Source organism: Vitis vinifera, chromosome 8 (genome assembly GCF_030704535.1).
Source record: "Vitis vinifera cultivar Pinot Noir 40024 chromosome 8, ASM3070453v1".
NCBI lineage: Eukaryota > Viridiplantae > Streptophyta > Magnoliopsida > Vitales > Vitaceae > Vitis > Vitis vinifera.
In genome coordinates, this window is record NC_081812.1 from 14,827,337 (window position 1) to 14,854,487 (window position 27,151).

The 27,151-nt window shown below is 32.9% G+C and overlaps 2 protein-coding genes across 2 annotated transcripts; both read left to right on the forward strand.

The window, feature by feature from the left end:
• The first annotated feature begins 13,864 nt into the window (after positions 1-13,864).
• On the forward strand, positions 13,865-15,031 carry LOC100256772 (uncharacterized). Its single transcript, XM_002278038.4, has 3 exons — positions 13,865-14,157; positions 14,262-14,367; positions 14,501-15,031. The coding sequence occupies exons 1-3, from the start codon at positions 14,125-14,127 to the stop codon at positions 14,644-14,646; spliced, it is 285 nt and encodes a 94-aa protein (XP_002278074.1). The 5' UTR covers positions 13,865-14,124; the 3' UTR covers positions 14,647-15,031.
• A 6,116-nt stretch (positions 15,032-21,147) lies between these two features.
• LOC100267054 (protein SLOW GREEN 1, chloroplastic) lies at positions 21,148-22,535 on the forward strand. Its single transcript, XM_002277931.4, has one exon. The coding sequence runs from the start codon at positions 21,319-21,321 to the stop codon at positions 22,372-22,374; it is 1,056 nt and encodes a 351-aa protein (XP_002277967.1). The 5' UTR covers positions 21,148-21,318; the 3' UTR covers positions 22,375-22,535.
• The last annotated feature ends 4,616 nt before the right edge of the window (positions 22,536-27,151 follow it).

A 27,151-nucleotide genomic window follows, 5' to 3' on the forward strand; every position in this document is an offset into this window, starting at 1 on the left:
TTTATTTGTCCTAAGTGCATATATCATCAAATATTATCCAAAATTTCAATCTAATTAACCAAAAACATAAAACATATCTAAGCTTAAAAACTAAGCATCATGATTGTTTCATTTATCATAATAAATAGATAAATAAATAAAATAAAAATATTACATAATGTATTCATTTCATAACCATAATATATAGATGAATCATTATCATAAATAAATAGATAATTCATTATAATAAATAAATAGATAATTTATCATAAATAAATAGATAAATAAGTAGTTTCCATCTTTCACAATTTCATTATCATAATAAATAAATAATAGATAAATTAAATAAATAAATAAAAATACATAAAAAAAATTAACAATTAGAGAAAAAATAGTTTTCTTTGACAATTTCATTATCATAATAATTAAATAATAGATAAATAAATAAATTAAATAAAAATATAAGACTACAAATTTAAATGCCAAAGAGACTTAGTGGCGCCAACGCCAACCACGAGGTATGTGCCTCTCTTCTTCTTCCTTGGTTCTTTTTTCTGTCATTTTTTAAATATCTACTCTCTATTGAGCCTTAATTTTGGGTCTTTTGTGTTTTTTTAAAGCTCATTATGGCTGTTAAAAAAACACTTCTTCTTCTTTTTCTCTTCACAATCTTACGATCCACTTCTAGCCCTAATTTGAGCATTTTCTTTTGTTTTTATTTCACCAACAAAATGCAACATTTTGAATTGGTTTATTTTAAAAGAAAAAACAGTGTGCAAAATGACATGGTTTTGGGCCATGTTTTTTCTTTAAAAATAAACTAGTCCAAAATGCTGCGTTTTATTGGTGAAATAAAAACAAATAAATGCCCAGATTAGGGCTAGAAGTAAATTGACCAAAGAAAAGAAGAAGAAAGAAGAAGAAGAAATATAGATGTGCGCATTTTTGGATCTTTATGCTTGGTCAAAGGGGCGCACGCCTTCCGCACCTAAGCAACGCCTAGAGTAAGACGAGACGTTGGAGCTCTGCATCGCGCCACCTTATGCCTAGACACGCCTTTTAAAACTATGCCTATCACAACCCATCAAAAATCTATTATCCTTTTATTCCACCAAAACCCATCAACATCCAAACATGAACTCTTATTTTCTTTCTCTTATCTTCACCTTGAGGATGACAATTTTCTCATTGCCCCTACCAACCATTAGCCCCAAACAAACGTCCAAACATCAACCCCAAATAAACCTTAGCTCCACAAAGAACCCATTTTCTTATCCTCCATTCACTACCAGCAAAGTCGTTTATCTCATTCATTTACTTTTCCTTTTTAATATTCCTTTCAAGAGAAAGAAAGAGACAAATCAAGACAAAGAGTGAATGAAGCATAGAAATATTATAGTTACATTTCACTTTCAAAGCTAAGGTTTTTTAGGTGATATATGTATTTTATCAAATTTTATTATATTTTTTATTTTTTCTTCTTTAAGATTTGAAAACTGTCATTTATGTGATTTGTGTATTTTATGAATTAAACTTGATTACATTGCATATCTCTATGTTCTTAATGTTCATTAATAATTTATCTTTTTTATATTTTAATTTATTTAAGGTTTATTTGTAATGAATTATAGTTTCAATTTTCAATAATAATAGAAAAATGAGATCTTCATGACCTTTATCGATTTTCTTTTCTTTTTTTAATTATTGTGTTTGTGTTGTATGTGGTTCTTAGGGAGAATGAGGAAAAGAGAAGAAAAATCTTACTATTGAATGAGAAGGGAATACAATTTTTAGGAAAGTTTCAACATTTTGTTTTGTTTAATCTTATTTATCTAAGATTCAAGATATTTTATTGTTTAGATTTGCTTGGATGCATTTTGAAATTTATAGGAAATGAAGAATGTGGGAAAATTTTGGAAATCAAGAATGTGGGAAAATTAATGACATAAAAGAGATAATGGAGGGTAGTTTGGTTTTAGGATTTACCTATTTTTTATATCTATGCATGTTATTCTATCACAATTACTCTAGGTGGGTTTTTGGTTGAGTTAGGATGGGTCTTTCTATACTTAGCTGGGGTAAATAGGAACAAATTCATGCTTAGGACCTATTAAATATGCTAAAGGCTCTAGGGCCGATGAAACACCTCAAATAAAGCCTAGGTAAAAAATGCGTGGTTAGGTTGTGTAGATCTTTGTTTTGAGCATTGATTGTTTTCTAAATTGTATGTATATATATTGTGAAATTTTTTGAAATGAAGCAATTTGTATGCTTATTTAACAGGTTGATGTCACTAATTTAAACAAGGTCGTTAAACAATTTTTATAATTGTTAATTGGTGAATGTGCATGGGAAAATAGTTCATGTTTATTCATGAGTAGATGAATATAAATTTAAAATAGAATTGTTGTGAGTTTTATTAGAAGCATACTTTGAATCATTTTATTCATAAAATTTTTCAATTTCTAATGAATGAGGGTTGAATTGAAGAAGAAAATAAAATATTTGTAATAAAGCAGACTTGAATTGATGTGGGCATTAGGTAAAATAGTAGTCGACCCTTAGTTGTAGAGGTTGACCCTCTAACATGAATATTGTTTTGTTTATATGTAGCTAGTAGTCACAATAGGGGTCAACCCTTGGATCAAGAAATAGTAGTCGACCCTTAGTTATAGAGGTTGACCCTCAAACATGAATATTGTTTTGTTTATATGTAGCTAGTGGTCATAATAGGGGTCAACCCTTGGATCAAGAGGCCAGCCCTAGTTTAAGTTATAACATTTGGACATAATCATCATTTTAGTGGGAAGTGGGCAATGGGCAAAATAGAAGCTGACCCATTTGTTTAGATGTAGGCTCGTGGTTCTAAACATTATTGTGGTTTGATGTGGGCAATAGGCAAAACAGAGGTAAACCCATTGTTTTTAAAGGCGCCATAGACGGTGATAGTATCACATTTTTACATGAATATTGGGCAATATAGTATTCATCCCATGAATTAAGAGGTTGATCTTCAACTCATATAACATAGCAAATTAGTACCAAATAAATTAGAATAATTGCATTGCTTAATGTTATGTATATACTATGTGTCTATATTTATAACATTACTTTTAGACCATAAAATACTAATGAAGTTCACTTGTATTGTTTCAAAGCTAAATGAGGCATTAATATATGATGCTCATAGGTGTGAGCATGACAATTATTATAAGTAATTTAGTTTTGGTAGTGTTATTTAAAAATTAGTTACTTGTTTCACCTTGTTAAAGGTCTACCCATCTTGTGAAACCAAGGTTTGATTAATCTCGGTTTTGATAATAACAAAACAAGGTTTAGAAACTAATTATTATATTTCAAGTGTGATTAGGCAAAACGATTTCCAAAATGGCAATCATAATGACAAATCAAGCCAAAGAAAAATCATTAAGAAGAAGAAGACCTCAAAAAGAAGTGTTTTTCAAGACCCAAGGTTCATAAGATCTCTTTGTAAGGTTGTTTGTGCACTAGGATTTTCATGTATTACATTCTTTACTTATGCACCAAAATCATCTAAGAGTTATTTTGTTTTAAATATTTTAAAATTGGATGATTTCATGTTTTCAACTAAAACCTTGTATCAAATGTTTTCCAAATTTGTTTAAAAGGTTTTAAGTTGAAAAAATTGGTTGTTGAGCCAAAAACATCTCAACCAGTTGAACCAGATGAGGAACCAATCGACCTCCAACTCAATCGGTCAAGGGGTGCAAAAAAACATTTTCTCTATTCCAAAACAGTTGTTCAACTGGTCGAGGTCCGGTCAAGGGGCAGTCAAGGTCCAGTCAAGGGGCGGTCGAGGTCCAACAGTTACCTGTCAAGCATTAAATGCTAACGGCTAGTCAGCTGATCGACCCCCAACTCAATTTGTCAAAACCCCAACGCCTAGTTTGGCTTTTTTTTTTTCCTCTATAAAAAGACTCAAATCTTCATTATTTTATGAGCTTAATATTCCTAAACATTTTTTGAATATATTTGAGCCTTGTGAGAGTGTTTTGAGTGCACCATTGTTCTAAAACTTGCATATTATTAGTACATCATTCAATCATAATTTTCTTGTATCAATTGAGTCTAAAGCTTTGTACTAGGATTTTGTGAAATTATTTGTATATCTTTGAGAGAAAAAAATCTAAGTGTGAGGTATCACTTAGAGATTCTCAAGTGTGGGGTATCACTTGAGGGGTTATTCAAGAGTGAAGTATCTCTTGAGGTTTGTAAAGGGTACTTTGAGTCAAAAGTTCAAAAGGGTGGATTGGAACCATAATCCAATTATATTGCTTGAAAGTTTGGTTTGGAAGTCTTGAATTAGTGGAACCTCAAGCTTGGGATTGAAGCTAAAGAAGAGTGGATGTAGGTCGGGTTGCGCCGAACCACTATAAAATCTTGTGTTTGCATTTTCTTTTCCCTACTCTTTTACTTTATATGCAATTATCTTTATATTGTTTTATTATATACTTGCATATAATTGTCTCTTACATTCATACATTTTAAATTTGCAAAAAGAAACCATCACCCTTTTCACCCCCCCTCTAGGGTGATTACCTTAGGTTAGATTAACCTAATTTTTCTAACACATCTAAACAGGGGTTCTAGCAGTGTTTAAGTAGATTCATATAATACAATTTATTGTTTTCTCCACCTAGGAGGGAAGCTAGTAAGGGGCTAACATGGCAATGTGGAATATAGGGGTGAGAGACAAGATGGTATATATTTAGATCGATCAATGACATATAATGATTTTGTTTTAAGGGTATGTGGGAAAATGAGCATTGATGTGGTTGGACTAACATTTTCATACACTCTCCCATTTGACCTATATGCATTTCAACCACTAAAAAATGATAAAAACCTGACAAAGTCTTTAGTCTCATCTGTGTCAATCGGTTCGCTAATTGGAAGACTTTCATTTCCTTATATTTCTTACTCTACTAATGTGTTAATCAACTATTATTGCAAAACATGTTAATTGTCATTCCAGTGATCCAATTGAAATGTTCATTAACTATCTTAACATAACTAACAACCAATTAAACCTCAACTTAACCAAATCTTTTTATCATTTCCAACTCCAACTTTACTTATTGCTTCAACAACAAATCAGTCCATGCAACACAACATGGTGTAGTAAGTTCCACAAACATAATTGAAAAATGGGATATTGAAAGGTAGAACATCTACCACATTATATAAAACATAAATAACATTAATATCATGACCAACATAGTCTACTTGCATTATTAAATGTCAAATACTTCATCATATAATTATTTAAAAGATGAATAGTTACCTATAGAAACATCAAATACCCTTTAACGTTTATTCTTTCTTTCATCCTATATTCATGTATAGATTGAATATGAAAGTAGAAACATCAAACACCCTTTAACGTATGTACTTTCCTTTCTCCTATGTTCATGTATAGATTGAATAAAAAAATTGTAATTCAAATTCTCCTTAATTTATATTCCCAATTAACTGCTCTTGCAGTGTATACCACAATATATGACTACCTTCCAAATGAGAAATGAGATCCAATAAGTTTACACATGAAAATTCCAAGAAGAGCCGCTTAAATTCATTAATATCATCAACGACAACCATCATTACCTTTACATCCTTTAATTTTGATATTGGACTAGGTTTAACATATGCCTCTTCAAGAATCAAATTCGTTTTGGTATATGGAATTCTCATCATGATCCCTTCATCATGAGATGTCAATGCGATTGTCTTTCCCCCAAATAACTCAAGTTGGGAATAAGCAATGTCCGTGTTGCTCAGCAACCAAGAACATAAACATAAATTCAAGTCATTGTAACCTATTTACAATAACCCCCCAAAACCAAGTTTTCTTATGGCATTCTTCTTTACATCAGAAAGCAATTGGATTCCTATAAGAAATCTAAGCCTAGAACAACGAGAATGTATCACCATAATATCATTGCATTAAATAACCAAAATTCATTACTAAAGGAATCAAATGTTAGAGATATGATTATTTACTCATACAATTAATGTCAATGTGAATAGAATGCTCCGATATGCAATCACCATAATTATGAAACAACAATGACATACATTAACAAGGAAATAATAAAAACTTTGTCACATCATTGAAAAGAAAATCGTTGAGATAGGTTAGGGCTAGCCTCTCAATTATATGATTGACATGAGAGTCGACCTGTTAATTATAGAGTTGGCCACTATTATGCCCACTACCCACATAAAAGTACACAATATGCATTTCAAATGGCTAACCTCTAAACCACATGGTCAACCTCTATTCTATGTACCACTCGAATCAAATTAAATCAATGTTTACATCCATTAGTCTTGGTCAGCCTCTAAAATAATGAGTTAACATTTATTATGTTTACTGCCCACATAATTCAACCTAAAGGCCCTACCTCATTTACTACAACTATTTAATTTTCCTTTTAATGTAATCTTGAAATTTTTTATCTTGAAATTTTTTATACTTTAATTAGGAAAAATCTTCAAATGAATAATCATAAGAACACTAATATTTCATTTCCCAAGCTTTTAAAAATTAACACTCATATATTCATAATACCCAAATTGGAAATCATATATTACATTGAAAGACCAAAATTTGATTTTCAAAATTTTCCCATACTCTTGAAAATGTCCCACATTTTTTATTTCCTTTAATTTTCACAAGAAATCCAACAAAGCTAAACAACAAAACATTTCAAATCCCAAAGAAACAAGATTAAACAAAATGGAATGCTGAACAATGTTTCCTTAAAATTAGATTCCCTTCTCATTCAATTTTTCAAAATTTCCTTCAATTTTTTTGCATTTTCCCAAGAACCAAACAAAAACAAACTTGTCGATTAAGAAAAGAAAAGAAAATCAATAAAAATCACCAAGATCTCGTTTTCATGAATCACTCTTGACAATTGAAACTATAATTCATATAAAATAGACCTCAGACAAATTATTTCAGACGAGAAGAAGAAAAAACAATATGACAAAAATGATCAAATGTTTTATTTGATATTAGATAGATTGGCTTCCGACATTCTCAAATCTCAAAGAATAGAAATTAAAAAACAAAGATAACAAAATTTATGATAAAATTTAATAGAACAAAAAAAAATCTAACCTAGACAAACTCTAACTTCGAAAGTAAAATTCAATTCATTTCGTGTTTCTTTGTCTTGAAATGAAAAAGTAAAAGAGAAGAAAAGAAAAGGTAAAATCAATTTCAACAGTGGTGAATGGAACACTAGAAAAGGGTTCCTTCTAGATCTAAGGTTTGTTTGGGATTGATATTTGGAGGTTTGATTGTGGTTGATGGCTTATGGCGAGATAAGGAAATTGCTGACAGTGGAGGAAGAAGAAAGAAAATAGCTTGATTTTTGTGGATGTTTAGAGGTTTGTTTGAGGTTGATGAGTTGTGTCGAAATAAGGAAATAACATATTTTTTTATGGGTTGTGACAGGTTGGTAGATTATGGCAGTGAAGAAATGATAAAGGGTTGATTTTTGGAGTTAGAGTTTGTTTTCCTAATTTTTCTTTTCCGAAAGGGAAAGAAAACAGACTAGTTTAGGGTAAATGCTAGTTGTCTAATTTTTCTCTTGATTTTTTTTTTAAATCCAATATTCCATATGGAATTTGTTGGATGGTGACACGTACCATAAGCCATGTCATGAGTTTAAGTGGAGAGTAAATTTGTTTGGGGTAAATGTTAGCCGACTTGGAGCTTACTTACGTGGTATTTCCAAGTTGGTGATCCAAGTGAAAGTGTTGAGGGTATTTTTAGAAGTTTGTCTAAATCGCTATTACAACCCATGAAATGATGATTTTTTCCGAGAAAGTTGTGTTTATAGGCTGTTATATGGAAAATATATGGTTTTGGAAACCCATATAATTGAAATATGAGATTTGCCTGGTAATGAGAAAAATATTATATGTTTTATGCACTATTTACTATTCATATTTACATTTTCGAAATTACCCTTTAGGTTTCCCTGTCAGCAAGCAAAAAAAAAAAAAACATTTTTTTTTTCTTAGGAGTTTTGCATGGATTTTCTTAGAAATCAAACGATGATGAATATTCTTGGAAATCAAATAGGGGCAACAACGGAAGCAAAAAAAAAATCCCCATTTGATCCCCAAAAAAATCCATCCCCCATTCGATTTTCAGGAAAATTCATCCTCATTTGATTTCCGAGAAAATCCATACAAAACCCCCAAGGAAAACAAAATAAAATGTTTTTTTTTTCTCCCTGTGTTTTCTGGATCTGTTCTCGTCGTTGCCGCTTCCATTCAATTTCTGGGAACATCGTTTGATTTCCGAGAAAATCCATGCAAAACCCCCAAGAAAAACCAAAAAAATTGTTTTTTTTTTACTCCCTATTTATTCTGGATCTGTTCTCGTTGCCGCCGCCGCCATTCGATTTCCAGGAAAATTCATCCTCGTTTGATTTTCGATAAAATCCATGCAAAACCCCCAAGGAAAACAAAAAAAAAAATTCTTTTTTTTTTGCTCCTTGTGTTTTCTGGATATGTTCTTACCGATTTCTGAGAAAATTCATCCTCATTTGATTTCCGAGGAAATCCATGCAAAACCCCCAAGGAAAACCAAAAAATTTGATTTTTTTTTTTTTGCTCCTTGTGTTTTCTAGATCTGTTCTCGCCATTGCCACCCCCATTTGATTTTCAAGAAAATTCATTCTCGTTTGATATCTGAGAAAATCCATGCAACACCCCCAAGGAAATAAAAAAAAAATATTGTTTTTTTTCTTTGCTCCCGTGCTTTCTGGATCTGTTCTAGGGGTATCTATCCCCATTCGATTTGTGGGAAAATTCATCCTCATTTGATTGCCGAGAAAATCCACGCAAAACCCCCAAAGAAAACCAAAAAAATTGTTTTTTTTTTTACTTCTTGATGGGGAGACCTAAAGGATAATTTCGGAAATATAAATATGAACAGTAAATAATACATAAAACATATAATATTTTTCTTATTACCATACAGATATCACATTTCAGTTATATAAATTTTCAAAATCATATATTTTTCATATACTCTATATACACAACTTTCCCCCTTTTTTTTTCCCCAAATTACACTCAACCAATTAAAAAGTAAACTTCTCAAAAGTTATTTTTTTGGGGCTTGATGCATGGTTGTATAATTGTCCCGAAAAGTCAAGAGCCCGATGTACTTGGGACTGTGGAAGTAGTTGACTCCCGTAGAAAAGACACGGCTGGGACTTCATCTGCAAGGGGTCAAAACTATTACGAAGGACAATGGTGATTGTTGTGTACGACGCAAGGCCCTCAACCCAAACTCAGATAAATCTACTTTTCTTGTTTCTTTTGGGTTTACTGTATATTGCTTATCTTTAAAATGCCTGTTTCCCTTTATTTCCAATCTATACGAAAACAAAGGTGAGGGAAAGTCAAGGTACATGGTTTGATTATTCTTTGATGAATCAAAATCTCGATGACATCATTGAATAAGAAATAACATCAATTAGGTTGAAGGCCCTACAGAGGACAGAATGGAAGTCATATTTAGAGAAGAAAAATGGTTTGATGGAGCAAAGGTTGGTTGAGAGTCCTGTTCATCTTTTGATTTTTCAACATGGGTGCATTATTACAATTATAATATGGTCATATGATACATAGAATTAGGTGCTTTAAATTATTTGGTTTAATATATTTCAAAATGTCTTCAGCATCGGTTCTCTGGTACATTGCACCTCTAGGCTCCAGCTAATATATCATTTTTAATGCTTTAAGCTTAAATAATATTTTTAAGATGGCCATTCAACTTTCAGGGCCAGACCTAATAATGTTGGTTGCTGATTAAGGTAGAGTCACCATCCATTTAAATAGTGAAGGGAGAAGATCCTTTTTCTCTTTCCCCCTTTCCCATCCTAACCTTAATCTGCAGGATGCCACAGTATTTGCATAATGGAAGTTTGGCCAAATAAATATGGATTTCGTGATTTAGCAAACATACTTGGTTGGCCAATTGAAGCTTGCTTTTGTCTTGAGACTCCATTGAACTTTCACCTGTGACATCCTTAGAGACACAGGGCCCGAGTCTATTAGTAGGCTTGGCTTTTCTAGGCTTCCAGTTGGCAGATAAGCTAATTTCTTGTGTTTTATGAAATGCATCTGATACACAGAAATGGGCTTCCTGTGCTTTTTCCGAAGCATTAGTGGTGGAATCACTAAACTCGTTTTACATGTTTCTATATGAAAGGGATACTGACTGAACTGGACCATTATAAGATGGTGTATAGTGAATCTAGTCGTATCTGACTGCTAATCAAAAGAAAGAAGGTAAAAACGTGAGGAGGCTTGTGAGGAATGAAAGCATAATTCTGCATTGAATGTGGCTGGACAAATACAGAACTTTGATCCGACCTTTCTTGTAGTTTTTTGTAAATTTGAAACAAGTGGGTGGACTCAGGAACAGTTTCATTTCGTCGTGGTTTGCCACTTTGCAAATGTTAAAACCCAGGCAATAATAAGCACAAGAGGTGAAAGCCGTAGGCATGTGGGAGTGGAAAAGTGGACAAGATGGTGCTGGGACAAAATATATATAGAGCTGGATGAATTGGCCATAAAAATTGCCTTAGTAGCAGAGACAACTAAAGAGCTTTAAAGTAAAACAACTGAGAATAAGGCTCGCAGTTCCAAACAAAATGCAATAAAAAACAGATGGGTCATGTTTGAAAACAACCCTTGCTTAACAACATCCAAAAAGAGAGCAGCACCAGAACAAATCGCCAACTAAGTGACCCCAAAAGATTCCATTTATGCTTGTCTGCAAGCCAAATGAAGATCTACCATTCACTGGTCATCCCTCACTTCACAGCCTTGGCTTTTATGTTACCTTTCTCCTTATCCTTGGGGGGCATGTTCTATATTGCAAAGCAGAATGAAAAATGATCGAGTATACCCAACTGGATATTTCAATTCTAATATCAATCGAAAATAAGTATACCCAATTTTGTTTTTGCTAACAAGCTGGGATGCTTTTGAAGTTAGTACATTCATGTGGTGATTTCCTCATCTTTGGCAAGGCAAGGACTAACATTCAAGACTTGTGGGACTCACTATTTTGGACAGTACACATGAGTTCTGGAATTGTATACAAGTGGCTTTAAGTATAGCTGGTGGATAGTGTGTAGAGGTTGGCCAGCAGTTTAACTTTTTCCCCTTTCCGTGGCCCTGTCTACTTTACTCTTGCTTGTTGCGTTTTTCTTCCACCTTTGTCCCATTTGATTTTTCATATGATCTGTAAGAAAAACAAGTTTGAAACTTTGTGTGTGAGAAGGACAGAGATGTAGAAATGGAAACAAAACAAAGGATCGAGCAGATACCATTGGATTCTTGTAGCAGCAGAAAATAATTGCACCTTTGAAGGAATCTGGGGGCGGCTGGGGGGATTCTTTTCGCATCTAGAGTGTCCCAACTAACAGCCATTCAGTGATTCAGTATTGGCACTGTTGCATGTAGTGGCACACACCCGAATCAGGTCTCCATTTGCTGTCAATGTCGTAGAATCTAACCACTTTTAGGGTCAAAATGACCCATTTATTAAAAAAAAAATATAACATCTAACCACTTTTAAAACTTATGTGCAAATTAACCTTTTTGATGTCACGTATACATCATGTCATTAAAAAATATTTTTTTTATTATTTTAATTAAAAAATCAATTGATAACTGAGACTTTATTTTTTAATTAAAGCCGCAATTGACAACTGAGATTTCATTTTTAAATTAAAGTTGCATTACAATTTATAATTGAAAATTTAAAAATATACTTAAATAATAAATTATTTATATTTAAACTTAAGAATATAGTATTACTTCAACAAACATAAATTAATAAATAGAAAATATTATAAATGAACATTTTATTTATTAATAATCTTAAAATAATAAATTTATATAACATATAAATAATATATAAAATTATATAATTTATTAATTTAAGATATTTAATTTGTTGTTTTTTAAAATATTAATTTATTTGTATTATGAAAAATTTATCTTTATCAAAATAATAATATACTTTTAAGTTGTAGTTGCTAACTGAGATTTCAATTATAATTTTATTTTTCACTTTCAAATTTAATTAAAAACTATTAAATTACAATTTATTATTGAAACTAAAAATATTTACTTTAATAATAAATTATTTATATTTAAACTTAAGAATCTAATATTACTTCAATAAACATAAATTAATAAATAGAAGATATTATAAATGAATATCTTATTTATTAATAAATTAATAATCTTAAAATAATAAATTTATATAACATATAAATAATATATAAAATTATATAATTTATTAATTTAAGATATTTAATTTGTTGTTTTTTAAGAAATTAATTTATTTGTATAATTTCATAATTTTTAATTAAATTTAAATTTTAAAAAATTTTAACTAAAACCTCAGTTGACAAGTGCGACTTTAGTTAAAAATGAAGTCTCAGTTGACTTTAATTAAAATAATAAAAAATATATATATATTTTTAATGATATAGACACAAAAGAACCAATTTGAACATAAATTTTAAAAAATGGTTAAATGTTATATTTTTTTTTAATAAATGGGTCAGACCCAATACTCTGCATCTCTCTAACAACTTTTAAGCAAGGAGAATGCTTCGAGTTAATATGCTATGCGGTCTAGTTTTGCGTTGTGAATTGATTGCCTCCCACTCCCAGACCTCGGTAGTTGAAGTGAACGGGGAGGAGTGGGAGCCACAGACTTCAAGAAATTTAACCCTGACCCTGAGCCTCCGATTGAAGTCGACTCCAAAGATGTGGCGGTGGGAGTCTTAAATAAGTAGAGTCATGAAAAGGAGAAAGGGCATGCATGTGGGTGTATAGTAAGATTTCAGCTTTAGCACTCTCTTTGGTTATTCTGCAAACATTTTAGCAATCCCATTCTATTGAATTTGCACGGTGGCTGCCACTTGAAAAACATGGATGGCTGACTTCCCTCTTGCTTCATTTTTTTTCCCTTTTTTTGGACCGATTCTTTGGTCCCACACCACATGTTTCAACCTTCTAGCCAAGAACGTTTGTAATGTGCTGATCAACTTACTGCATATCAGTGACCATGCGAAAAAGGGCACCAGGATTGTAGTTTTTCTCAGTCATTTTTCGATCCGCCATAGGATTCCTTCCAAAAGTGCCCCTGACACGGCTCCTTTCTTCTATTTCCCTTACATGCGCTATCGTCCCACAATTGAGTCCTTCTACTATTACCATTGATTAAAATGATATCTGAAATAATCAGTTTCCATTTCCCAAAACCAAAATAAGGGGCCCGGAGAAAAGCAAATAGAAAACAAAAGTTGCCAAAACAAATCCATGTAAAGTCAAAAGAGAAGAGCATGATTGGAGCAAAGCTTCCAACCTTGCCACCCTCTGATTTACATACTTTTTGCGGGAGGACATGGTATCCATCCAAGAGCAACGCACGTGATTTGATGTGGACTTTCTTTTTGATCGGATGATAGAAGCGGCAGCAGTGAGTAAAGCATCTACGTCAATTTCACGGGCCGCAACTCATAGTGGGCCGAAGAAGGTGGGCCTGTTATTGGGCAGTCCGCAGTCTAGAGCAGGACTTTCGCGCCACTGTTTTTTTGCCCCTAAATGTAATTGAACCCTACAAGTCACGTGGCCCATGTATCTGACAAAAAAACGCTGCTTATAAAATCTTCTCTAATCTCCTACCCACCAATCATATGCGTCTGCCCACGTGGGACTTCTGACCCCACCGCACTGTGACATGGTTTCATCATCATCTTCCCCACCATCTTTATTTTAATAAAATAATACTCTAATCCACCAATCTTCGAGTGCTCTTAATATTTATATTCAACCCCGTTTTGGCTTTCTTGATCTACCTGCTCTTTCCTATACTCCATTTCATTTTCCCTTATTTTTCTACCCTTTTTTCCTTCTCACTTTCCCCCTTTCCTTTCCTGGACAATTTGCTCTCCTTCCTCCCCCACCTCTCTCTATATCTCTATACATATTAGATTGTAGCATACCTAGCTAACTAGTATTAGATCATCATCGTCATCACCGGTCATGGGTGAATCTTCCGCTTCATATATCCACATGGTGAGCATACCTCTCTCTTATTCCAGATCTTTTCATATAACTGGCCTGGGTTTTGAATGTAGTCGATGCGATGAAGATTATGAATACACATGATTTGTAAGCAGGTGCAACGCCTGATAGAGGAGTGCATCATCTTCAATATGAGCAGAGAAGAATGCATGGAAGCCCTCTCCAAACATGCTGACATCAAACCAGTCATCACTTCCACAGGTCAGCGATTACCTTCTCAAACTCCATAACTATATATATATATATATATATATATATATATATATATATATTTATACATATGCTTGTCCTCTGCATAACACGTATATGCATATATATCTTGATGATACTGCAGTGTGGAAGGAATTGGAGAAAGAGAACAAGGAGTTCTTCGAGTCCTACGCAAAGAGCAGAGAGGCAAGAGGTTCTGATATGGAGACAAGGGAAAATTTCCAGAACATGCTCTCTGATTCTTCCGAGAGAGATACCAGCGAAAGCTAGGTAGCTAGGTAGCTAGATACCAGGGCTGGGTGTAATATTGTATGACGCTCAAGGTTTTTTAGGTAGTACTTGTAGCCTGTAGGTGTATCAGTCTCACTCAAACACCCCCATGGGACTATGGTTGGGGGGGAGAGATAAGGAGAGGAGAGAAACAAGGGAATGAGTGATTTGAATCTGAGAATGAAACGACGTCGTATTATTGTTGGAAGTTATTTTCATGTTACTCATGAGTCAGCTATAGTTGGGATGCGTGAGGGTAGGGGTGAACAGTGTGGCTGGGGAAATATGTACACGTGGCCACTCTCCCAGTAGGTACCCTTTGCCTTCCTAGTCTTGGAGAGGTATTGTAAAAATTCAATAATCCACTCTCTCTATGATTTATTTATGTTTGTTTTTTTGTTTTTGTTTTCGTTTTTGAGCATGAAAATGATAAATGAGAGGGAATGACGTAAAAAAAGGGAAAAAAAAAGTTGGCAACAGCAGCTTTGGAAGGGGTTGTCACCATCTCTGGCTTTTTTTTGGATTTTGTTACCACATATTGGGTACGATAACCAAACTCCATCTCCAGTCATTTCAGGTTGGAGGCCCTTACCCAACCAGAAGCCATCTTTCTGCTTTCCTTAATTAATGTCAGATGACAGCTTTAACCCACTCTTTCCATATTTAGCGTCCCTTTCTTCCATTTCTTTCCTTCATTTTTAAATCATTTTCCTCTGGAAAAAAAGCTATTGTACAATGTATTATTTTTCTTAATGATAAGTACAACTCCTGGTCTAAACCACCCTTTGTCTTGACATTCTTTTTTTTTATTTTTCTTTTCAACTTTTTCGGTTCATGCATCGAATAACACAAAGCCTCCATGAATGAACGCAGTCTGCATCGGGCTCATTTGATGCCCCCATGCCGTAATAATTTACAAAATGGACAGACCAAAAATAGCACGGTAAATAAGCCCATCTTGTTTTGGCCCACTGATGCCTCCTGGAACCAAAGCCCAAAGTCCAACATGGCCCACCGAACGTGTTCGCGGTGGGGCGCTGTCATTGTAGGTATGGTTTTGGAAATTTTGGCAGGCTGGATGAAAAAGGTGTCGTTGCAATTTCGCGTTTAAATAAAACCGGAAATGGTTTGACGGCATTGGCATTGGATTCCGCCCATGAGCTGCACCATAGTCGAGACTCGAGAGATTGCCATCACACTTACTGCCTCATGCCATACTCTTGGCGGGATATGACCACTACCATTTATCACCATCACCGCTATTGAGAAATCTTACCCTCTAAAGGGTAAAAAGCATTTAAAACCATTTTTAATGTATCAGGAAGCATAGTAAGTATCTCTACATGTATAATACATTTTTAAAAATTAAAGATAAAAAAAGTCCACTTGAAACCCCACTCGAAGAAAATCACGATCCTATAAAACCTCATGTTTCTTTTGTCTTTAAATTAAATCATTTATATAATATCAATTGTGTTACACATGTACACATACCACTCTCAATTCACCATCAAACTCGTGTCTCGTGCTCATAACCACAACCTTTTATACTTTCTTAGTCTCATAATTCATGTCGCTTATCATTGTCTTATGCATAACATGTTGCCCTCTATATCATCCATGTCATACGTACTTGTTAGGTTAAAGACATTGATTAAACTAGAAAATACTTTTATGATACCAATTGTATCACACGTGTACACACTTGCGTGTTACATATTACCACTCTCAATTCACCATCAAACCCATGTCTTACGCTCATAGCCTCAATCCTTTTGGACAGACATGTTTTTCATTCTTATAATTCTTGTCCCTTGTCACTTTGTCTTATGCATAACATATTGCCCATCATATCATCCATGTCATACACACTCATAGGTTAAAGACATCAACCAAGCTAGAAAATAGGTTTGGAAAGAGATAATATATGAAACTTATTTTAGGAGACCAAATAACATCAAAATACTTGGTAGGTCACTAGTTCCTCCTTTACTAAAGGATGGTACTTAGCCAATAATTGTCAACCATTTTTAGTAAGGTCCTTTCTAGCATATTATCTATTTAAATTTTCTATTTTCCTTCTCCACCATGATTTGATAGTATTAATAATTTTAAATAAGGAATGAAAAAAATATATATAAACACAATTTTGGTTCTAAATTGAATTAACCAAACTAAAACAAATTAAGCTACCATTAAATGGGATTAGTGAAGAACTTGGTTTTAATCATCCTATTTGAATAAAAATCAATCGAATTGAATGAATTTAATAATTACATAAAAATCCAAGTAAAAATTCGTCTCCAACAAGAAAGAATTGTAGACACAAAACTGAATCAATTTTTAACTTTTTTAAATTTACATTTAAAGACCAAGTGACTCTCCTTAAAAATTATTTTTGGCTATTGATCCATCCCAAGTATATGATATATCACTTTAAAAATATATTATCAACATTTTGTCTAATTAGCTTTAGGGATGATAGGACAAATGGTTGTCATTCCGACCTTGTCTCACTTAATTAAAATAATTCTCATACTCCCACTAATGGGTGGGAATGGCATTTAGATTTCCTATACCCACACCACCATTTAATATTTTTTTTTTAAATTGAACTTTCTAAAAATTTTAAATTACATTAAAATAAATATATTTTATAAATAATTAAAAATTATACTTTTTATAACTTATTTTATTGATTTTTTTATTTTAAAAATATAAAAAATGGAAAAAATAAATAAATAAATTACTTTAAAAATAATAATATTAATTTTATACATAAGGTAATATTTATTCGAACCCATCTCGGATTTGTAAAAAGATGTCAAACTCATTCTTAATTCCTTTATTTTAATTCCAAACTCGTCCCATTATAAGCGGGATGGTTACCTAAAAAAACCCTTCCCCATTCCCACCCCTACCTCGAATCGCTTTAACTGTACAAACCAACCAGAAAGCATAGCCTAGAAATTGGGATGTTCGTGTTGGGCCGGCCCAAATCCAAGTTTACCAGAGGAGGCTGGAGTAATGTTTTGCCCAAGAAGTTGATTTTATCTTAGGCTCAAATTTCGTTGCATTGTAAAGATTTGGGCTTCTGGCCCATGCCGGGGGCATTTTCAGTCCTGAAGCTGAGAAGTCAGACAAATTTAGCTTCATATCAAGGTCTAAGAAAATGTTAATTAAAAATACAAATAAAAAAGATAAAAAGTAAAAAATAGAACACAAATGATTAAAAATATGTTTGACAATGATTATAGGAAGTGTTTCTAATATTTTTATTACTTGAAGAATCAAATTTTTTAAATTTTATAAATATTGGAAACACTTTTTGGAATCATTATCAGACGCACTCTAAATTTTAAGTATCAAGTGAAACTTTAAGTGTTAAGTGAAAAATGATGTAAATCAGTAACACGGTCGGACCAATTATTTTTTTCAAATTTATAAAAATATTAAAATAAACAATTTTCTTATCATCATTTTAAAAAAAATATTAATTAATCTCCTTATATTAAATAAAATAAATGTTAATAATTATTAATTAAAAAATAAAATTTTAATCTAAAAATTTCAAATATTTTTATTTTTATTATAATCTCAATTAAAAAAAAAATTATTGATACTCGTCTGAATATTTAACTACTCCACGCATTCAGCAAGAGCAGAGGCTGATACAATTCCTAAAACATACAAACATTATTACATCATAATTAAGCAACCGACATTTTAACGAAGTAGAAGAAGATATACAGCCCATTCTGGTATCAGACGTACAACTCATGAGTCTATAAAGCAACCAGCACATAGAGCGCATATAGGATTCCTGGAATGTAGCCCAGAATGGTCAGCAGCAAGTCTATCCAGAACTCCACCTGCAATTTCATCCATGGTATTATTTTTTGGCAGAGGGAGAGAAAGAGAGAGTACCGAGTTAGTGAGTTACCCCACAGCCATAGCGGAGGAAGACGCCGACAGGGGGAAGGAGAATGGCCAGCAAGACTTCCAGGAAGGTTGCTGTGCCCATTGCTCTGCCTAATCTTCACCTTGTGAAGTCCTTGGAGATGGCGGTGGCCTTTTGATGGGGGGTTGCAGGGCAGGTGTTAAGCCTGAGGATGACACGTAGTGGGGGTCGTGAGGCACGTGTCGTGCTGTCAACAACACCTATCCTTCTCGTTTTCCTGGAGGACACACATCTGGAGTTCAGGTCAGGCATGGACCACCGCCCAAAATCAGTCAGAGATACCGTCATCACAAAAGAAATGTTTTTGTGACTTGGATAATAGTCACGTGCCCGTTGATATTTTTGAAGTAAAAAGGTTGCCTTCAGAAAATGCATTTACAAATTTTATTGTTGACGTTAATTACAATATCAGTATAGTATTGAAGCAATTACAAATTAAACAAAAGAAAAAGGAAATCTTCATCTACATCTACTTCTACATCGGCATCATCACCATCGAAGTCCCCCTCATCAGCCTCTTGCATCAAAGAGGGTGAACTCGAGAAACACGATGTACTCTTTTAGAGCTCTAGCTTTACCTAAGCATGTCTCTGCTTCTTTCTAACGTGAAAGGTCAATCGATACCACCTCTCAAATAATAATAACAACCTAATAAAAGTGAATAAGAACATTCAATTAAAACCCTTTACATGAAGCTAAAAAACCAATATTTTTTTTTTGCTTTAATAAAATGGAGATATAAAGTAATCAAGAACTTAGTTGATTTCTCCATTTGAAAACTTATATAAATATATTTCAATATTTGAGGTAACCCCCGAAGAAAAAAAAATTATATTATAAGATTTCCCCAGAAAAAAAATTGATGAAAAAACTTATAACTTCATCTTTCAACTCTAAAATAATATCAAAAAAACATAATCATATATTACTTTCTTTCTTCTTTTTTTATCACTTTTTTTTTTTGTTTTTTAAATATACCAAAGCTTTAATGCTATTTTTATTTGGGCTTACAAAATATCCAAATATAAGATAGTCTAATACATGGGTTGGGCAAACTTATCCCAACAAAAATTTGATTAAAGATATGATGATTATGACTTAAAATTTGGAAATTTGGAGAGAGGAATTACTTTGATGGTTGGGTAAGTCCAAGGAAAATGATCAAAAAGGATGAATTTAGGGTGATAATTATTTAGAATGAAATGGTCACTTATAGTATAAATTCTTATGAATGATCAAATTTATACAATTTTAACCTTAATGTTGTTTTGGTTCGAAATTTTATCATAAACCAATTTTAACAAATATGTATGATCGGTTTGCTTCGAAGTGTGATGACAATGGAATTTAATCTTTTAATTACACATCCCAGTGTACCTGGCAACTCTGGCATGATTGGCAATGTTACTTCAAAATCATGAAGAAGGATCCAACAGTTTTGATAGACTTGAAATGGGTCAATGTAATTTACTCCAAGCTTTGTTTGGATTAAAGAAAGGATGGAAAAAAGATGGAGAAGAAATAAAAGAAATAGGTGTAAGCTTAATAAATTTTCCCTCTCGTCTTTCTTCAATCTTAATGAAAAATTTGTAATTACAAGGTTTTAAATAATTTATATCATGACAAATCTTTCTATATTTTTTTTTTATTGCACACAAAAAATAAGAAGTTATTTGATTAAAAGTGTTATTAAAAACTTAATTTTGAAAATTTAACCCTTCACTATTTTTTTTACTACATTTTAATTAAAATGTCTTTATTCTTTTATTTTTTATTTTTTATAAAAATAACATTTTAAAAAAACTTATATATAAATATTTGAAATAATTAAAATCATTTATATTAAAAAATGATTACTATTCATGAAAATGTATAAAAGAGGTTAAAATCACAAATATAAAAAATATTTCATCCATTTTAATCAATTAATTCAAAAAATATATATGTGTATATATCAAATCAAATACTAAGTGTGGTTATGATACATTTATTGTTTCTTAATTTTTAAAGTTAGAAAATAGTAATAAATTTGATATAAAATATAAAAATTCTTGTAATCTTAAAAGTAATGATTTTAAAAAATTAAAGTTCAAAATTTAAAATTTTTGAAATTTTTTTTTAAGAATATACGATAAATTTATATCTTTATTATTAGAGATTCTACTTTTTATTTAAAATTTATTATTATTTTTAATTAAAATAATAATAAGAAGGATAAATCATGATTTGATGTAAACCTATTTATTATGAAAATATCATCTGTTTACAAGTTAAAGATAAATAATAAAAAAAAGATATTATCATTTTTTTAAATAAATAAATAAAAATAATTTATTTGACTAAAGAAAACACTTTTTAAGATAAACAGTAAAAATATAAATTAAAATTAAATATAATCCATTAATCCACGACTGAAATAAATGATATAGTAATAATTGTAATTTATCATTAAAAAGAAAATAAAAGGTTAAAATGTGAGCTATTTTGGCTGGAATAAGTTTCCAAATTTAAAATATAAACCGGACCGTCTACACAACACACAATTTCCAGAACATACGAGCATTGCTAAGACCCACCGGTTCAAACCGACCGGACCGCTCAAACCGCTGATTCTCGGGGTTTTTGAACTTCCCCTTTTCCCCCACTGTCGTCGCCTTCTATCATCATCAGGGTTTAAGAATTCTCCTCTCGTTCTCTCCCTCTACTGAAACATGGAGTCTCTTGCTAAGCTCCACCAGCGCCAACAGCCACTCCACCTCTCTCTCTATGACCACCGCCCTTCATTTTCTAGACCAATTTCTTCATTTTCTTTCAGAACTTCTTCTTCATCTTCAACCTCCAAATCACTCTTCGTCAGAGCATCCTCCTCCCCTTCATCATTTTCGCGTCACTCGCCTACTCAAGACCACCAAAATCCTAAATCCCCATTCTTCGAAACCCTATTACCCCACTTCTTCAAAGCCTCCTGCATCGCCATAGCCGCCGCTGCCGTCTTCTTCGCGCGATTCAACGTTAAACCTGTCATCGCCGCACCGGCTGCAACGGTGGAGCCTTTCAAACAATCCACGATGGACAGCGTTTCGGATGAAGAGAAAGAAAGGACAGTCGAAGAGTACGTCGAGTCTCACCCAGATGACGTCGAAGGGCTCAAGTCCCTCATGGAAGTCAAGATCAAGAATCGAAAGCTTCAAGAAGCGGTAGATGTTATTGAACGTTTGATTCAACTTGAACCCGACGACAAGGAATGGCCATTGTTGAAAGCCCATCTCTATAGCTACTCCGGAGAGTCTGAATTGGCAAAATTAGGGTTCGAAGAGATACTCTCTGCAAACCCTCTTACCGTGGAAGCTTATCATGGTCTAGTAATGGCGGTTTCACAATCCGATTCTGGCGATGAATTGAATCAGGTTCTGAAGAGAATTGAGGCGGCAATGGAGAGGTGCAAGAAAGAGAAGAAGAAGGAGGATTTGAGGGATTTTAAGCTTTTGGTGGCTCAAATTAGGGTAATTGAGGGGAAATACAATGATGCATTGAAGGTTTATCAGGAGCTTGTGAAGGAGGAGCCTAGGGATTTCCGTCCATATCTATGTCAGGGGATTATATATACTTTGTTGAGGAAGAAAGATGAGGCAGAGAAACAGTTTCAGAAGTATAGGAGGCTGGTTCCGAAGGGGCACCCTTATGCCCGGTATTTTGATGATAATATGATTGCAACGAGGGTTTTTTCACAAATGGCAGAGAATCAGAGATCGGGTTCCAAGAGCTGAAAGAAGTGGTTGAGGAATGTTAGTGGTGGTTAACAAATAGTGAGGTTCTTTTTTCCCCTTTTATTTTCATCTTGTACTTGTCTATGTTTCCTGTTGTCGTTTGTTTTTAAACCATAGGCAATTAAGTTAATCATGAAGAATAACTTTAGAGGCTTGGACAATTTAATGGTTCTATGATTACTATCTGAGTATTATGGGTAGAAGTCATTTAAAGCGGCAAAGTACATGGTAACTATTTTAAAATGATCGGGTTTCTTCTACTATTTTGGACGGGTTTCTTCTACTATTTTGGATTGTCAAGGATTTTGAAATTATTTTTCTGTTTGTTGGCATGGTTTACATGGGTCAAGTTCTCACTTAGATATGTTAGATTATGAATATGCTATAATAAAAGAAAAGTGTATGGTTCTAAAGAAAAATTATGGTAAGAGAGGAGTAATTGAAGAAATATATTTTATATATTGGTTTATGGTATTATTTATAAGTCTTTTTCCTAGTCACACAATTGTTAGTATAGAAATTTAGAAAATTAATCAAACTTCTATATTTTCCAATGTTATCAAAGGCGATCATCACCTTGCCTAGGCCATCAGGCTAGATGGGGGCAGATAAAATTCGCCTCTTGAAGACCGAAGTAAGGCGGCTTCAAAAGGGCAACACCTAGGCTGGCACCTTGAGATAAGGAGTTAGGCATAGAGGTAATCATAAGTTAAAGATTAAACATGCTTAGATTGTAATTTAATTCAATCTAACATTAAATTAAACAAAGTTTAAGATGAAATATTTTATCATCAATCATAGTGATAATGAGATGGAGGGCTATCAATCTAGTTTGGATGGAAGTGATAGCAATTTTAATTTCAATGATGACTATGATGATGACGCCTAAAGCTTCTATAGGATGTTCATTCTCTTATTTTGTTTTTTATTTTTATTTTTAGACGTTTGGAAGATTAGAATATGCACACAATGAATTTCTCTAAAAAATATGATGTTTGTTATGATGTAGAGTATAATATTTAACACTTTGAATTTTTATTACTATTTTGTTAATTTTGTAAGGTACCATAAGGCATAAAAAATTAATAGTATTGATTGTTGAAGACAACACTTGTTTGTACATGATGTTCTAAATTGATGCACCAAAATGCTATGATTTGGACAGACACAAACCTCATGTTTTGAGATGACATATGGTGTTGAACATGATGACTCTTGAAGTTTAGATATGGGAATGCCTCTATATGCTTGTTTATTTGCAAATAGATTTGTATATTTATGTTAAGATAAGTTTGTACCTACTTGTTGAAGTGCCATAGGGGATTAAAATTATGAATAAATCTATGACTTTCAAATAAATCTTATAGAAGATCGCTTGCTTTTTCCACATTTTGAAGTAATTATAATCGGATATTTTGTAAGTGTCCAAATTAATGTGGGAAACAGGCGGATATGGGTAGCATGATAAAAATGTCAGATATGGAAGAACACACCAATTGTTGATTGGGATATGTCTCTTATATATCTGGGGAAAAAGCATAGATGAATTTATGATGATTGAAACATTTGTATATGGATGCAGCATTCTACATAGTTTATGTAAGAGCTGTGTTTGATATGAGAGGGGTTGACTTTTGGTAGCCCTGGAGTAGTAGAACCATATCGTTCTGCTGTTTACAAGTGATCTCTGATTCTTATGATGTATTTGATTTCTCATAAATGAAGCATACTCACCGCTGCCTATTGCTATGGCACCTAAATGTAAGGAACATGACTGCCTATGAAGTTGTCACAACTCAGCTCAGGCTGGATCTTGCGTTAAGCTAGACCCTGACGAATGGTATGCCTGGGAAAAAAATGCCCATGCAAACCTTAGTTTGGAGCAAGGTTCAGAGAGCTTTTAATTTGTTTGGTCCTTGTTGTCAAGCACTTATAGAAACTCTAGCAATGCATGTTGTATGACTCAGGGTTCTTGACTTGTCAACTGGAATGGGGGCTTGTTGAGGCAGTTTGCATTCCTAATCTTGCTGAAACCAGTGCCTATCCCTTCAGCCTATTGGAGGCATGGTAGAGCTCTGCTTGTACATAGGATTTATTCAGATCCTTTATCTTCAATACCGAGTTCCACTATCTATATGGATTCTATGATTGCCATTTTTGCAGGTCTTTCATCTAAACAGTCTGCCCAAAGCCTGCAAACAGCATTGCCCAAGTCTGCTTTTTTCAAGTTCCATCCTTTGCTAGATTGCCTACTTAAGGTTCTAATGGTCTCTTTCAAAATACCTTTTGGTTACATTTGGTTGGCCGTATAGGATATGTATATCTTGAGATATCATATCCTACTTAATAAGATATATATAGCCTAGAATATTGTTTCCAATGCGATATGTTATGTCTTGCTTATATTTGATTTGTAAAAGGAATTAAAAATGGAGTAAAAACCATATTTATGGCTAAAAATTTAAAATTTATAAATAAAAATATGATATTCTATTGTTAAATATAGAAAATAACTTTTGTATATTGAATAATACATATATTAGTATTATTTTACAATCCATTTAATACATTTTTTTAGTTCTTTTTTCTTTTGACTTCTAACTTAACTTTTTTGAATAAAAATTATTTATGTTACAAAATGAGTAATATAGAAAATTGAAAAAAAAATTGAAGAAAATTGATAACATGTGTAAATTTATGATCCATGGGATATTTATGTCACATATCTCAATTTGAGATTATTATATCCCCTTTGGGATGTTAAAAAAGGTGGAATAATATATTCTACCACTTATCCTATCTCATGTTTAATTGAAGATGAGATATGATACGTGATGTGATAATTTATCCTATTTCATCGTCAACCAAACATGGGATAGGATATCGTATATGATATCTCTTTTATCCTATCCCATGCTACATCCAACCAACCAAACAAAGTCTTTGGAGTTTTGGAATCTCCTCTTATAGCACAATGTCGTTAAAGATCTCTTCCATGTTGACTTAATCTTAAGCAGCTTTACTCTCCCTTAAAGACTGGATGCCTCTCTGAATCTTAACTTACTATTTTGTTTGGTAGAGACCCATAAGGATGGCATTGCAATAAGGAAAATGCCATATAGAAAAGCCATGTTTGTATTGCATTCTTGCTTATCTGATGTTTTCTTTATTGTTCAAATATATGATGCGTAGACAAATTCTTAGATTGCCATATACCTTCCCTGGACATGTATTCCAGAGTCAAATAATTTAGAGGTTGGAATGTCTGGCAGGATGCTTGTATTGGATGCACTGTAGTTTTCCCAAGTTGTGCAGTGGACATACTTAAGCACAAAGTTTTGAACCTTTCATCTCAAACAAAAACGGAAACCATTTAATTAAAGTGTGTAATTGTTTTTCCCCTTTGCCATTTGATGAGCATAAACACCTTCATGCATCACATGGTGCTCTCTCAACTAAAATTGGAATGCCACATTCAGTGTGTGGCTCATTTTGTTACCAACTTATGTATTATGAGAGGTGTCACTATGAACTTTTATTGCCTTTGTCATTGAATAGAATTGTATATAATGGGTAATAGGTGATGCCAGTAACTTAAAGTTCAATTCTTTTAGCACTTATTTTATACTCCCTATATGCTTGGAGTGCATTCCTACTTTTTTTTACACGCCATTTTAATGCATTTTTACTTTGCTATGGAAAAATTTAACAGAAAGTTCATAACACCATTGATGGCATTCGGATATTTTATAATTTGCATTTTGTTGCATTAGGTTCTAGTGGATTTGTTGCTGAGGTTTTAGTGTCTTGATTAGTCATGATGCCTAGTTGAAACTTTGCAATTTTCAGTAGCATTTGATCTTGCTAACTGATTGTGAACTTGTTCTGTTTTTAATGTAGCTTGGTATGGGATTTTTTATGATGTTGTTAGAAAGCATGCTTTGGCAGAAAATATCAGAAGTAGTATTAGTTGGTATCAGAGTTAGGGTTCATGGGCTCGATCACAAAATTGTTATGTTGGGGGAGGAATTGTCGAGGTACAACAGTGCCACTTTGAAGTCTTGGGAATAAGTAACCCAAATGATGGCTCTTAGAACAGTCCCCAGGGTTGTGATATCAAATATTGTAAAAGGTTTGTCGCATTTTTACTGGATGCCTATTTGTTTTCAAATGAGATGGTCAAAGCCCGATCCGATATTCATGTGAATCAAATCCCATAAATTTGTTTGCCTTGACACTAGAACTTGGGATGCTTTGACAAGTACTTTGAACTTTGGTTTTCTGTCCATGTTTAAAGCAACAAACAACCTCTAATTTGCTTATATATTTCCTATTTCTTAGAGTTGCCAGTATTCCACTGGTTCTACTAGTTGATTAACTGGAACAATTAGTGTGTGGATCATGGAGTGTCTTGGTTGTAATCTGCATCGAATTTAGGTACCCAAGGCAACTGTTGGTGAAATTGAAATAAAAAATTTGCAAAAGTGCTGTTTTGCAAGAAAGCTTTATTGGAAAATTTCCTCATCCTAGAAAGTTTGCACTTTCTTTAATAACCTTATATTGGGTTACTGTGATTTGTGAATTTCAGTTAATGGCATGTCATTCTTGTGTAGCTGTCCATGTCAACCTTGAGTTGAGTGCATTTTTTTTTGTTCCTTGCTGAACCCTCAAATGATTGAGTTACAAAACTCTCATGAGCATTTTTTGTTGAGATTGCCAAGGAACCCATTGCATTATTATGCAGTCCGTCCTATTCATTCAATCAGTTAAAAGCAGA

What these genes read in the sequence shown, in the direction of transcription:
- LOC100256772 (XM_002278038.4), top strand. Translation starts at nt 14,125, where the DNA reads ATGGGTGAATCTTCCGCTTCATATATCCACATG. An exon ending in CCGCTTCATATATCCACATG is followed by an intron (nt 14,158 to 14,261) that starts GTGAGCATACCT and finishes ATTTGTAAGCAG; the next exon opens with GTGCAACGCCTGATAGAGGA. An exon ending in ACCAGTCATCACTTCCACAG is followed by an intron (nt 14,368 to 14,500) that starts GTCAGCGATTAC and finishes ATGATACTGCAG; the next exon opens with TGTGGAAGGAATTGGAGAAA.
- LOC100267054 (XM_002277931.4), top strand. Translation starts at nt 21,319, where the DNA reads ATGGAGTCTCTTGCTAAGCTCCACCAGCGCCAACAGCCACTCCACCTC.